At 44.4% G+C, this 13,319-nt stretch overlaps 1 protein-coding gene across 1 annotated transcript in view; it reads left to right on the top strand.

Annotated features, from left to right (window-relative positions):
* EIF4A3 (eukaryotic translation initiation factor 4A3) overlaps positions 1-3,324 on the top strand; it is a 52,018-nt gene extending 48,694 nt beyond the window's left edge. Inside the window, exons 8-12 of the mRNA XM_011967212.1 lie at positions 483-621; positions 1,261-1,376; positions 2,261-2,368; positions 2,465-2,592; positions 3,081-3,324. Coding sequence (XP_011822602.1) covers positions 483-621; positions 1,261-1,376; positions 2,261-2,368; positions 2,465-2,592; positions 3,081-3,097 — 508 coding nt within the window. The 3' untranslated portion in view covers positions 3,098-3,324. The remainder of the gene's footprint in view (positions 1-482; positions 622-1,260; positions 1,377-2,260; positions 2,369-2,464; positions 2,593-3,080) is intronic.
* Positions 3,325-13,319: the final 9,995 nt, after the last annotated feature.

Below are 13,319 nucleotides of genomic sequence, written 5' to 3'. Positions count from 1 at the left end.
GCACATGCCTGTAGTCCCAGCTACTCAGGAGGCTGAGGTGGGAGGATTGCTTGAGGCCAGGAGGCTGAGGCTGCAGTGAGCTGTGATCGTGCCACTGCACTTCAGCCATGGCAACAGAGCAAGACCCTGTCTCAAACAAACAAAACAAAACAAAACAAAAAAACCCATCTTTTATAATACTCATTGTGGTTTGAACCAATAATTCTAAATTTAAAAATTAGATGACTGTATTTACTTACCAGTGTGGTGTTTAGAATCATATTCCACGTGGTGCACATTGTGAAATGTTCAGTAGGATACAGAATAGAGACCTGTGTGACGGAAGTGCTGACAGGATGGAGGATAGGGCTGGGGTGCTGGGTCTGCACCAGATACCACGGTGTGACCTTCTCCACCGGGGTCTCCCTGCATCCTGGCTTGGCCCGCCCTCAAGTCCTAGCTGGAAGAATGAGGATGTAACAGGATTTGTCTTTGTCCTTCAGTGATGAATTGACTCTGGAAGGCATCAAGCAATTTTTTGTGGCAGTGGAGAGGGAAGAGTGGAAATTTGACACTCTGTGTGACCTCTACGACACACTGACCATCACTCAGGCGGTCATCTTCTGCAACACCAAAAGAAAGGTAAGAGGCACTGCACGGCCTCCATGTGCTTGAAGGGGAATTGCAGATTGAGTCTCTGAATGACTTAAATCAAGATTTTTCAGTAAAGGGCCAGTTTGTCCATATTTTAAGCTTTCGGGGTATGTGGTCTCTTGCAAAAGCAGCTGTAGACAATATGCAAATGGTCAGATATGGCTGTGTGACCATTAAAACTTTATTTACAGAATAGCGATGCCAGCCACCCTTAAAGATTCAGATTTCGTTGAAGGTGGAACCCAGGCCTGAGTAGTTTTAGATCCCCAGGTGATGATAATGTGGAGGCAGACCTGAGAACTGTCGGCCACTTTCCTGAGAAAGGAAAGGAATTGGGCTACATTCTGACAAGATTGGAATTCAAATTTCAAATGAGAATGAGCACACCTGGCCCCCTCCCCCGTAGAGTCATTATGTGGAGAAAATGAAGTAAGAGGGGTTTGTGAGTGCACCCCAGCATTTTCTGGGAAAAAGTTTGTGCATCCAGTTAGGATGATTCTGAGTTTTAAGAGCAGTTACTTTGTGAATATTGATACTGGTTCTGCGAATGATGGGGGTAGAATCCTGAATACACGTCTCTGGTTTGGTGTACGCACTTGCAGTAGCATCTGCTGATTGGATTTGTAGGTGGACTGGCTGACAGAAAAAATGAGAGAAGCCAACTTCACTGTGTCCTCAATGCACGGAGACATGCCCCAGAAAGAGCGGGAGTCCATCATGAAGGAGTTCCGGTCAGGCGCCAGGTGGGTCCGCCGTGCTGTGGCTCTGCCGGTCAGGGTTTGCTAGACTGTGTGCTAAGCACTTCATATGCACGGCCTGAGGCAGGCCCCAGAGCTGGGGAGATGGCGAGCTCCTGCTCTGAAAGCTGAGGCCCTGGGTGAGCAGAAAACCTTCCAGGTAATGAGACGTTCGCTGTGCTCCTGTAATACTTTGGTTGAGGTGATAACGAGCCTTAACCAGCCAGGTTGGCACTTTGGTTACAAGTGTGTGTCTTCTTTTCCAGTAAGTACGGGTTTTCTGTTCATCGTTTCAATTAGTTTAATTCCACAGTGGTCAGGTATCTTCTCACTGCAGCCTCTGCCTCCTGGTTTCAAGTGATTCCCGTGCCTCAGCCTTGTGAGTAGCTGGAATGGCTTTTTTTTTTTTTTTTTTTTCATTTTTAGTAGAGACGGGGTTTCACCTTGTTGGCCAGGCTGGTCACGAACTCCTGACCTCAGGTGATCCGTCCACCTCAGCCTCCGGCAGTGCTGGGATTACAGGTACGAGCTGCCACTCCCAGCCAAAGTTACTGTTCTTAATTTGTTGCTAGGCAAAAGTAAAATATTTTTCCCAATTACTGGTTTAGGACCGACGAAACAAGTTAAAGGTAGTATAGTAAAAGATGTCTGTTTTTTTAATCTGATGGAGCACATGACCGAAGTAACTAAATCCAGCAACAGCCCCTCTGCACAGGGATTTCTGGTGCTGTCCCTGAGGCTTCATGTTTGCAGACAGACTGGTGTGAGGGGGGAATCTCATATCTTTTGGACTTGTAGCCAGGATTCCTCAAAATTAGCAATGGAAGTAAGTCCAGTCTTACACTTGCATGAGTAATTTAATCGCCTCAAACACACTTTCTGTTTTGCAGCCGAGTGCTTATTTCTACAGACGTCTGGGCCAGGGGGTTGGATGTCCCTCAGGTGTCCCTCATCATCAACTATGATCTCCCCAATAACAGAGAATTGTACATACACAGGTAGGATGCAAGCTCTCATTGACTTCACTTCTGTGACACATTTACTAAATCTTCATTGCTGTAGATACTGACTGTGATATTGTTTTATTCCTGAAGAATCGGGAGATCAGGTCGATACGGCCGGAAGGGGGTCGCCATTAACTTTGTGAAGAACGATGACATCCGCATCCTCAGAGATATCGAGCAGTACTATTCCACTCAGATCGATGAGATGCCTATGAACGGTAGGAAATCGTCCAGCTCTACTGGAATTGTAGAGAGAACTTCCCTATTCTTAGTTTGGGGCACTTGAGTTTGTTTTTTTGTTGTGGTTTTTTTTGAGTCGAAGTTTTGCTCTGTCAGCCAGGCTGGAGTACAGTGGCGTGATTTCGGCTCACTGCAACCTCTGCCTCCTGGGTTCAAGCAATTCTCCTGCCTCAGGCTCCTGAGTAGCTGGGATTACAGATGCGTGCACCATAGCCAGCTAATTTTTGTATTTTTAGTAGAGACGGGGTTTCACCATGTTGGCCAGGCTGGTCTTGAACTCCTAGCCTCAAATGATCTGTCCACCTTGGCCTCCCAAAGTGCCGGGATTACAGGCGTGAGCCACTATGCCTGGCCTGTTTTTTGTTTTGAGAAGTCTCTTGTGAGATTTTAGTTAAATTTACGTTACAAATTTTCTTTTTTTTTTTTTTTGTATTGTTCCTTAATCTGTTTCTCTCTTCACTTTCAGTCGCTGATCTGATCTGAGGCAGATCGAGGGGATGAGTGGAGACTGTTCACCTGTGCTGTACTCCTGTTTGGAAGTATTTAGGTCCAGCTTCTGTTTAATGGGGTTCATATGGACTCTCTTCTCATAAACGGCCTCCTGTCTCCCTCCGAAGAGGATGTGGGGATTCTGCTCTTTTCTTATTTACATGTAAATAATACATTGTTCTAAGTCTTTTTCATTAAAAATTTAAAACTTTTCCCATAAACTCTGTATTTCTAAGATGCCACCAGCTTCCCTAGTAACTTACTGTGTAGTCTTGGGTCATTTCACTCACTTTTCTAATTTTTCTTTTTTTCTTAAGGAGTCTCCTTTTTTTTGAGGAGTCTCCCTCTGTCGCCCAGGCTGGAGTGCAGTGGCGCGATCTCGGCTCACTGCAAGCTCCACCTCCCGGGTTCACGTCATTCTCCTGCCTCAGCCTCCCAAGTAGCTGGGACTACAGGCGCCCACCACCGCGCCCTCCACCACGCCCGGCTAATTTTTTTGTATTTTCAGTAGAGACGGGGTTTCACCGTGTTAGCCGGATGGTCTCAATCTCCTGACCTCGTGATGCAGCCGCCTTGGCCTCCCAAATGCTGAGATTACAGGCGTGAGCCACCGCACCCGGCCCATCTCACTCACTTTTCTAATCTTTTTTTTTAATTTGAGAGAGTTTCATTGTTGATGAGTTTTGCTCTCCCGCCCAGGCTGGAGTGCAGTGGCACCATCACAACTCATTGCAGCCACAACCTCCTGGGCTCAGGCGATCCTCTCAGCTCAGCCTCCTGAGGAGCTGGGAGCACAGGTGCATGCCAGCACACCTGGCTAATTTTTAACTTTTTTGTAGAGACAGGGTCTCTCACTTTGTGGCCTAGGCTGGTCTGTCACTCATGGGTTTAAGTGATTCTTCCATCTTGGCCTTACAGAGTGCTGGGATAACAGGTGTGAGCTGCCGTGCCTGGCCTCACTTTTCTAATTTTTTTTTTTTTTTTTTTTTGAGAGCCAGGATCTCCCTGTCTGTCGCCCAGGCAGGAGTATAGTGGCAAGAGCATGACTTGCCACAGTGTTGACAAACCAAAACAGATAATTATCTGTTTAAATATTTAAATTGTTAAAGTATTAAGTTATCTGTCCAAATATTTAAAGTAATTATGTAGCGTTATAGGCACACAGCACCACAGCTGCCCAATTTTTAATTTTTTGAATGTTTTTAAAGACAAGAGTCTCCCTCTGTTGACCAGGCTGGTCTTAAACTCCTGACTTCAAGCAGTCCTCCCGCCTCAGCCTCTCAAAGTGCTGGGATTACACGCATGAGCCACCGATCAGGCTCTAATACTTGAAATGGAAACGTTAAAACTAACTGGCCCCTCCCTTCCCGAAATTGGTTGGGATGATAATCTTCATTTCAGGGTTAGGGTGAGCTTGGAAATATTTTTAAATTTCATCAGGTAATTACTTGAAGGCATCTGAAATTGTATAGTTTATGAATGGAACTTCCTTCTACTGAAACTGTGACTGGACCCGTGCTAGCCAGCTGGTGGCTGGTAGACCAGCTGCATCATCAGGAGCTGGTTAGAAATGCAAGTGCTCGGGCCCTGCGCTGGCCCTGCTGAGTGAGAACCTGCGGTTAACAAGGCTCTCAGGTGGCACTGCTGGCCGAGCGGGAGGAGCATGAGACTACAGGCCCGGGCAGCTTAATGAGTTCCTGGCAAGGAGGAACCAGATACAGGTGTGTTCAGGGCATTTGCTCAGCAGCAGTGCAGAGTGATGCCCACCACAGCACTGACCAGTGCCAGCCTCAATGTCCGTATCTGCCAGCACCTGAGCTCACTGAGGCTCACCTGGTCTCATCAGGAGCTGCTGCCAGGCTTGTGTTAGAGACGAGGAGTGGCTCAGGTTTCCACACAGTCACTGCAGAGGATGGAAGGCCTCCATTGCCAGTAAGAATGATTGTAGATGAATAAGCACACGGTGTTACAGTGGAGGAGGCAGCATTGGTGCCTTGGGGAGGAGATGGCAGGAGAAGGGGGCAGAGCTTAAGCTACCCCACACACCATCTAGGAAAGGTCATCCTAAAAGGAAAAATACAGAACAAATGTTCATGAAAATGTGAAACTGTGCTGACAAATCAGAAATGGTATGTGATGATCCAAAATTTAAAAACCACCAATCCTAAAGGTTGACAAAGTTTCCAGACTTTGTGGAGAGCGGCCTGGCCCTTCGGCAGTCAGTGATGAAAATGCTGTTTCCCTTTGATGGTGTGTGGTTCTGCTGCAGGCAGCCGTCTGGAATGTGGACTGCTCCAGGAAGTTCAGCATTGCTCGTACCTGCACCAGGAAAGGATGCCAGGTGCTCACGGAAGGGGGCGTGGTACGGGAAGGGGTGGAACATTTACAGTGATGCTGGGAAGAGAAGGGTACGAGAGGTAGAGAACTCATGGAGGTTCTTGGGCAGGGTGGTTTGGGGCCAGGAGCCTCCCAGAGTCCAAATGGAATTAAGTTCAGGCAAGGGATCTGCTGAGCCTTGCTAGGTAGGTATCATTGGGCCTCTGGTCAGGAGGGAAAACTGGCTCTAGATCCTGAGGGGCGTCCCAAGGTCCCAGCAGCCAAATCCAGATGAAACCCCCCCTCCCCCGGGTTATGCACTTCATTCCAAAAGTATAATCTCACTGCAAAAAAAACAAAAAAACATGGAAATGCATAATTTTAAAAAGTCATCCTTAATCCTCCTACCCAGATATAACTCAAAATTTGATGACTGTCCATCCAGTATTTTAATTCATCTTGTATATCTATCATTTATATGAAGACCTTTTTAAGCAAAAATGGTAACCCACTTTGCCATTATTAACTCAGGTTTTTGCTTAGTAATGTATCATATATATTTCACTATGTTAAAAAAAAAAAAAAGCTACTTTTCCATCCTCTATACCATGCCTCATTTGGAAGCAGTTGAAGATTCATTAGAATAATCTTTTTTTTTTCAAGATGGAGTTTTGCTCTTGATGCCCAGGCTGGAGTACAATGGTGCAATCTCAGCTCACTGCAACCTCCACCTCCCGGGTTCAAGCGATTCTCCTGCCTCAGCCTCCTGAGTAGCTGGGATTACAGGCGCCTGCCACCATGCCTGGCTAATTTTTCGTTTTTTTTTTTTTTTTTTTTGAAACGGAGTCTTGCTCTGTCGCCCAGGCTGGAGTACAGTGGCCGGATCTTGGCTCACTGCAAGCTCCGCCTCCCGGGTTTATGCCATTCTCCTGCCTCAGCCTCCCGAGTAGCTGGGACTACAGACGCCCGCCACCTCGCCCGGCTATTTTTTTGTATTTTTTACTAGAGACGGGGTTTCACCGGGTTAGCCAGGATGGTCTTGATCTCCTGACCTCGTGATCCGCCCGTCTCGGCCTCCCAAAGTGCTGGGATTACAGGCTTGAGCCACCGCGCCCGGCCAGTTTTTCGTATTTTTAATAGAGTCGGGGTTTCACCATGTTGGCCAGGCTGATCTTGAACTCCTGACCTCACGTTACTCTCCTGCCTTGGTCTCCCAAAGTGCTGGGATTATAGGCATGAGCCACTGTGCCCAGCCAGAATAATCTTTCGAAGTGATTTCTGTGATCAAGGTACATGTTTCAAATTAACGTTCCAGAAAGATTTTCTGCCAGTTTACACTCCTAACAGTGTATTTTCTGTATTTTTTTTTTTTTTTTTGATGGTTGAAATTTATTCAACAACTATATGTAGGGTGCCTTGTCTTAAGCCAGGCAATTTTCCTAAAAGGAAAACCACATAAAGAGGGTTCTAACCAAGAGCCAGAGTGCCCTGACCCTTTGTTGTATGTCTAAAGTATAGAAATAGAGTGGTAATGTTGATGCTGTTGGCATGTTTCTTTGTAGTAAGATTGTTTAAAATAACATACACAGACATAAAATGTATGATGAAAATAGCACAGCTCAGAAGAAAGGAGTAATGGAAGTATACTGTCAAGATTCTTACACTATTACTTGAAGGCAGATTGTGATGAATTAAAGATGTAAAACATATATAAAAGTGTTAAGCAATTTTTAGGTCTGAACCTTTAAAGCAATACAAAAATGTGAAACAGAAATAAAGAGCCAACGTAGGAGACAAAATAGAGTTCTAAGGAATACTTAATCCAAGAATCCTCAAAAGGAAGGAAAAGGGAAGAGAGAACTTATGAGATGGACAAATACAAAACAAAACGGTAGGTTCAAAATAACCATGTCAATAATTACATTTATTGCATATTGTCTATCTCCCCTCAAACTAAAAGAAAAGCAAGCTAAACCCAAAGGAAGCAGAAGAAAGGAAATAATAAAGATGAGAGTAGAAATCAATGAATAGGAAAATAATAGAGAAAATCAATAAAACCAATGGTTCGTTCTTTGAAAAGGTCAACAAAGTTGATAAATCTTTAGCAAGTCCAAGGAAAAAAATGTTCAAATAACTAAAATCAAGAGTGAAAGAGGTGATGGTACAGATGACCTTACAGAATACAAAGTATCAGTGCCATGAATTGTATGCCAACAGATTAACTTTGATAAAATGGAGAAATTCCTAGGACAAACAGACTGACTAGTAAGTAAAAAGATTAAATCTCCCAGCACTTTGGGAGGCCGAGGCGGGTGGATCACGAGGTCAGGAGATCGAGACCACGGTGAAACCCCGTCTCTACTAAAAATACAAACAAATTAGCCGGGCGTGGTGGCAGGCGGCTGTAGTCCCAGCTACTCCAGAGGCTGAGGCAGGGGAATGGCATGAACCCAGGAGGCGGAGCTTGCAGTGAGCCGAGATCACGCCACTGCACTCCAGCCTGGGCGACACAGCAAGACCCCCGTCTCAATAAATAAATAAATAAATCAGTAATCAAACTTTCAACAAAGAAAAGCCAAGGCATGTGAATCCTGCTAAACTTTCATAGAATTATCACCATCACAATTTTTTTTTTTTTGACACAGAGTCTCACATAGACATAGTTATCAATAGAATAAAGGACAAAGTCCACATGATCATTTACAGATACAGAAAAAGCATTGGACAAAATCCAGCAGCTTTTCAAGATAGAAAATAAGAATGGGAGGGGGCTGCTTCAACCTGATAAACAGCATTGATGAAAAACCACAGCATTACCCACTAAGGTTGGGAACAAAACAAGAATGCTCTTGCCACGTCTATTCCAACATTGTACTGGAAGTTATGAGCCAGGACAATTAAGCAAGAAAAGAAATAAGGCATCCAGATCGGAAAGGAAGAATCAAAACTCTCTAGTCACAGATGACATGATTTATACCTAGAAAATCTTAAGGAATTTACACATTTAAAAAATCACCTATCAGAACTTACAAATGAGGTCAGCAAGGTTGCAGGATATTTGTTCAACATAGGAAAGCCAGTGTTTCTGTACACCAGCAATCTGAACAACCTGAAAACGAAATTAGGAAAATAATTCCATTTACAATTGCATCAAAAAGAATGATATACGTAGGAATAAAGTTAACAAAAGAAGGGCTATACTTGTCCACTGAAAACTACTAATAGCTTGTTGAAAGGCATTGTAAACCTAAATATATAAATATCCCAGGTTCATGGATTGGAAGATGGTATTAAGATAACTTTCCCAAACTGATGGATATAGTTAGGCTTTGTGTCTCCACCCAAATCTCATCTTGAATTGTAATCCCCCAGTCCCTACATGTCAAGGGAGAGACCAGGTGGAGGTAACTGAATCATGGGAGCCATTTCCCCCATGCTATTCTTGTGATAGTGAGTTCTCACAAGATCTGATGGTTTTACAAGGGGCCCTTCCCGCTTCACTTGACACTTCTTGCCGCCTTGTGAAAAAGATTCCTGCTTCCTCTTTGCCGTCCACCGTGATTGTAAGTTTCCTGAGGTCTCCCCAGCCACACTGAACTGTGAGTCAATTAAACTTTCCTTTTTAAAGCACCCAGGCTCGGGCAGTTCTTTATAGCAATATGAAAACAGACAATATACTGATCTGCAGTGTTGAGGAGAATGTGGAGAAATTGGAACCCCCATACATTGCTAGTGGGATTGTAAACGGGCACAGCCTTTATGGAAAACAGCTTGGCAGTTCCTCAAAATGTTGAACATAGGAGTTGACCTAGCAATTCTACTCCTAGGTCTATGCTCAAGAGAATTAAAAAAAAAAAAAAAAAAAAATCTGCACACATAAACCTACTGTGTTCGTAGCATTGTTCGTAAGAGCCAAAAAGTGGACACAAGCCAGATGCTCATCAGCTGATGAATGCATAAGCAAAACTGGTGAATCCACACAATATTGCTTGGCAATAAAAAGGCATGAAGTGCTGACACACTACAACCTGGATGAACCTTGACAATATGCTAGGTGGAAGAAGGCAGACACAAAAGGCCATGCATGGTGTGATTCCATTTATATGAAATGTCCTGAACAGGTAGATCCACAGGGACATTGGCAGGAAACCATTCACAGCGGTTTCCAGGAGCTTGAGGTGGGAGGAGGGGGATAGGTGAAAAAACGAGTGACTGAAAATGAGTATAGGGTTTCTTTTGAAGGTGATTACAATGTTCTGAAATTAATTAGATAATCATGATGGTTGTACAAGTGTTCTAAAAACTACTGAATTGCATACTTCAAAATGGTAAATTTTATGGTATGTGGATTACATCTCAGCACAAATATGAGGAATCTCACGCATCCTCCTCTAAAATTACACTTAAAAAGCAAAAAGCACGAGCAAGGGAAAAAAGCAAATTGCCTACTGCAAAATTAAAAGACAGATATTGTTAGGCTGGATTATAAAGCCATACACAACTATATACTACTGCTTATGAGAAATATAAAGACAAAAGTGAAAAGATGGAGAAAAATATGCCATGGTAATGCACACATCAAAATAAACCTGAAGCAGCTCTATTAATATTAGACAAGGGAGATCTCAGAGCAAAGAAAATTGCAAGGGACAAAGAGAGTCATTTGATAATGATAAAGGGGTAGTTCATTAAAAGGATATAACAATACTAAATACCTATGCACCTAATAACAGAGCTTCAAAATACAGGAAATATAGGAAGCAAAAACGGATAAAACTGCAAGGGGAAACAGACAAATCCACAGTGGTAACTGGGGCTTTCAGTAACCCTCTCAGGAACAACGCACAGGTGTCCTCTCCCTTCTGTTCAGTATTACACTGTGGATTCTGGCCAGTGCAATAAGGCAAGAGAAAGAAAAGGCCTCCAGGGTGGAAAGGAAGAAGTCGTCTTCACAGATTATATGTTTACGTAGAAAATCCTCAGAAGTCTACCACAAAGCTACTGGAACTAATAATTGAGTTTCGGGAAGGTAGCATTCTACAAAGTCAATATAGAAGAGTCAGTTGTATTTCTATATGCTAATAATGAACATTTGGAAAGGGAAATTTGGAAAACACCACCATGTACAGTACCATCAAATACATGAAATACTTGGGGGTACATTTGACAAAAGATGAGCGTGCTCTGTGATTGAAAGCTACCAAACGTTGCTGTGAGAAATGAAAGATGTAAGTAAGTGAGACACTGAGCAGATTGGAAGAGTTGATATGAAGACATCAGTTCTCCCCAGGTTCATGTATAGAGTCAACACAATTCCAACCAAAATACCAGGAAGCCTCTTTCGGGAGAGTGGGGATAGCGCTAAACATTGACAAGCTAGTTCTTAAAGTTATATGAAAATACAAAGGATCTAGCATAGCCAAAACAACTTTGGAAAAGTGTACCAAGCTACTCCTGATACCAAGAAATATTATAAAGCTACAGTAGCAAAGACAGTGTGGTATAGTCATAAATATAGACCTGTTGTAAATCCAGGGAAAACAGTAGAAAGTTCAGAAAGACTACACATTTATGGTCAATGGATTTCCAACAAAGGCACTTCAGCAGTTCTATGGGGAAAGCATAATGATTTTTGGTGTGTGTGTGTGTGTGTGTGTGTGTGTGTGTGTGTGTGTTTTGTTTTTATTTTTTGTTTTTTTTAAGATAGTCCCCCTCTGTCACCCACACTGGAGTGCAGTGGCCATGATTTTAGCTCACAGCAGCCTCGACCTCCTGAGATCAAGGGATCCTCCCACCTTAGCCTCCTTAGTAACTGGGACCACAGGCATGTGCCACTGCATGCATCTAATTTTTTATATTTTTATTTTATTTACTTATTTATTTTGAGACAGAGTCTCCTTCTGTGGCCCAGGCTGGAGTGCAGTGGCGCCATCTCAGCTCACTGCAAGCTCCACCTCCCAGGTTCACGCCATTCTTCTGCCCCAGCCTCCCGAGTAGCTGGGACTACAGGCGCTCGCCACCACGCCCAGCTAATTTTTTGTATTTTTAGTAGAGACATGGTTTCACCGTGTTAGCCAGGATGCCTCCTGGCTATGGTGATCTGCCTGCCTCTGCCTCCCAAAGTGCTGGGATTACAGGCGTGAACCACTGCGCCCAGACTAATTTTTTATTTTTTGTAGAGATGGGGTCTTGCTGTGTTGTCCAAGCTGTTCTTTAACTCCTGCTCAAGAGCTCCTCCTGTCCCGGTCTCCCAGTGTTGGGATTACAGGCATAAGCCACCACACCGGCCCTATAAAGAAGCCTTATGTGGTAGGTGGAATAATTGTCCTCAAAGATTGCCATGTCCTAATCTCTGGACCTTGTGAATATATCACTTTACATGACAAAAGGGACTTTGCAGATGTAAGTGCAGATATTGGATGGGGGATCCTGGATTATCTAGGTGGACACAATCTAATCCCATGAGCCCTTAAAAGTCAAGACTATTCTTTGGCTATGGTTGGTCAGAGAATGATGTGATGGAAGGAAGGATAGGCATGAGAGGGACTCAAGCCCCCCATTCCTGGGGTTGAGGACGGCATGAGCCAAGATATGGGGGAAGCCTCTGTAGGCTGAGAAGGACTGACAGCAGGGAAGCAGAGACCTCAGTGCTACAACTGCATGAAACAATTCTGCCAGTAGCTCATGTGGGCAAGGAAGGAGGCGAATTCTGCCCTGGAGCTTCTGGAAAGGAAGGCAGCCCTGCTGACACCCTGATTTCAGCCAAGAGAGTACCCTTGTATCAAATGTCTGACCTATGGGACTGTGATGAAATGCATTTGTGTTATTTTAATTCCCTAGAACTGTGGTCATTTGTTATGGCAGCACTAGAAAACTGACGCATGTTGTAGCTCTATAATCAGGAATGACCCCGTTTAACAATGAGCAAAAGATGCGAACAGAAGCTTTACCAAAGAAGATTTATGGATGACAGATAAGTGGGTGAAAAGATGTTCAACATCAGTAGTCATCACGGGAGTGTAAGAGCCACAATGAGATACAGAGTCACCAGAATGGCTAAAAGGAAATAGACCACGCCCACACTGGCCTGGATATGCAGCCCCTGCCAACTCCCCTGCACAGCCAGGAGGAATGCAGAATGGTGCAGCGATTTGGAAACAGTTTGTTAGCCTCTTAAACAATGAATGGTTTACCTCCCATATGAACTGACCACATCACCCTTGCTATTTGCCAAGAGAAACAAAATAATGTCAAAGACTTGTCCATGACTGCTCATAGCAGCTCTATTCATAATAGTCAAAAATTGCAGAAAGGGGCTGGGGGTGATGGCCCACATTTGTAATCCCAGCACTTTCAGAGGCCAAGGCAGGAGGATGACTTGAGGCCAGGAATTCCAAACCAGCCTGGGAAACACGGTGAGACACCATCTCTACAAAAATTCTTAAAAATTAGCCACTTGTGTTAGTGCATGCCTGTAGACCCAGCTACTCAGGAGGGTGAGATGGGAGGATCGCTTAAACCTGTGAGGTTGAGGCTGTGGTGAGTTACGATGGAGGCACTGCACTCCTGCCTGGGTGACAGAGCAAGACCCTGGTTTTTTGTTTGTTTGTTTGTTTTGAGACGGAGCCTTGTTCTATTGCCCAGGCTGGGGTGCAGTGGCACGATCTCAGCTCACTGCAACCTCCGCCTCCTGGGTTCAAGTGATTCCCCTGCCTCAGCCTCCCAAGTAGCTGGGATTACAGGTGCCCACCATCATGCCCAGCTAATTTTTGTATTTTTAGTAGAGATGGGGTTTCTCTTGCCGGGCGCGGTGGCTCAAGCCTGTAATCCCAGCACTTTGGGAGGCCGAGGCGGGTGGATCACGAGGTCAGGAGATCGAGACCATCCTGGCTAACACCGT

Source organism: Mandrillus leucophaeus, unplaced genomic scaffold (assembly GCF_000951045.1).
Source record: "Mandrillus leucophaeus isolate KB7577 unplaced genomic scaffold, Mleu.le_1.0 Scaffold1, whole genome shotgun sequence".
In the NCBI taxonomy this organism is placed as follows: Eukaryota; Metazoa; Chordata; class Mammalia; order Primates; family Cercopithecidae; genus Mandrillus; species Mandrillus leucophaeus.
Note: the sequence above shows the minus strand (reverse complement) of the source record. Positions and strands in the feature narration are given on the sequence as shown.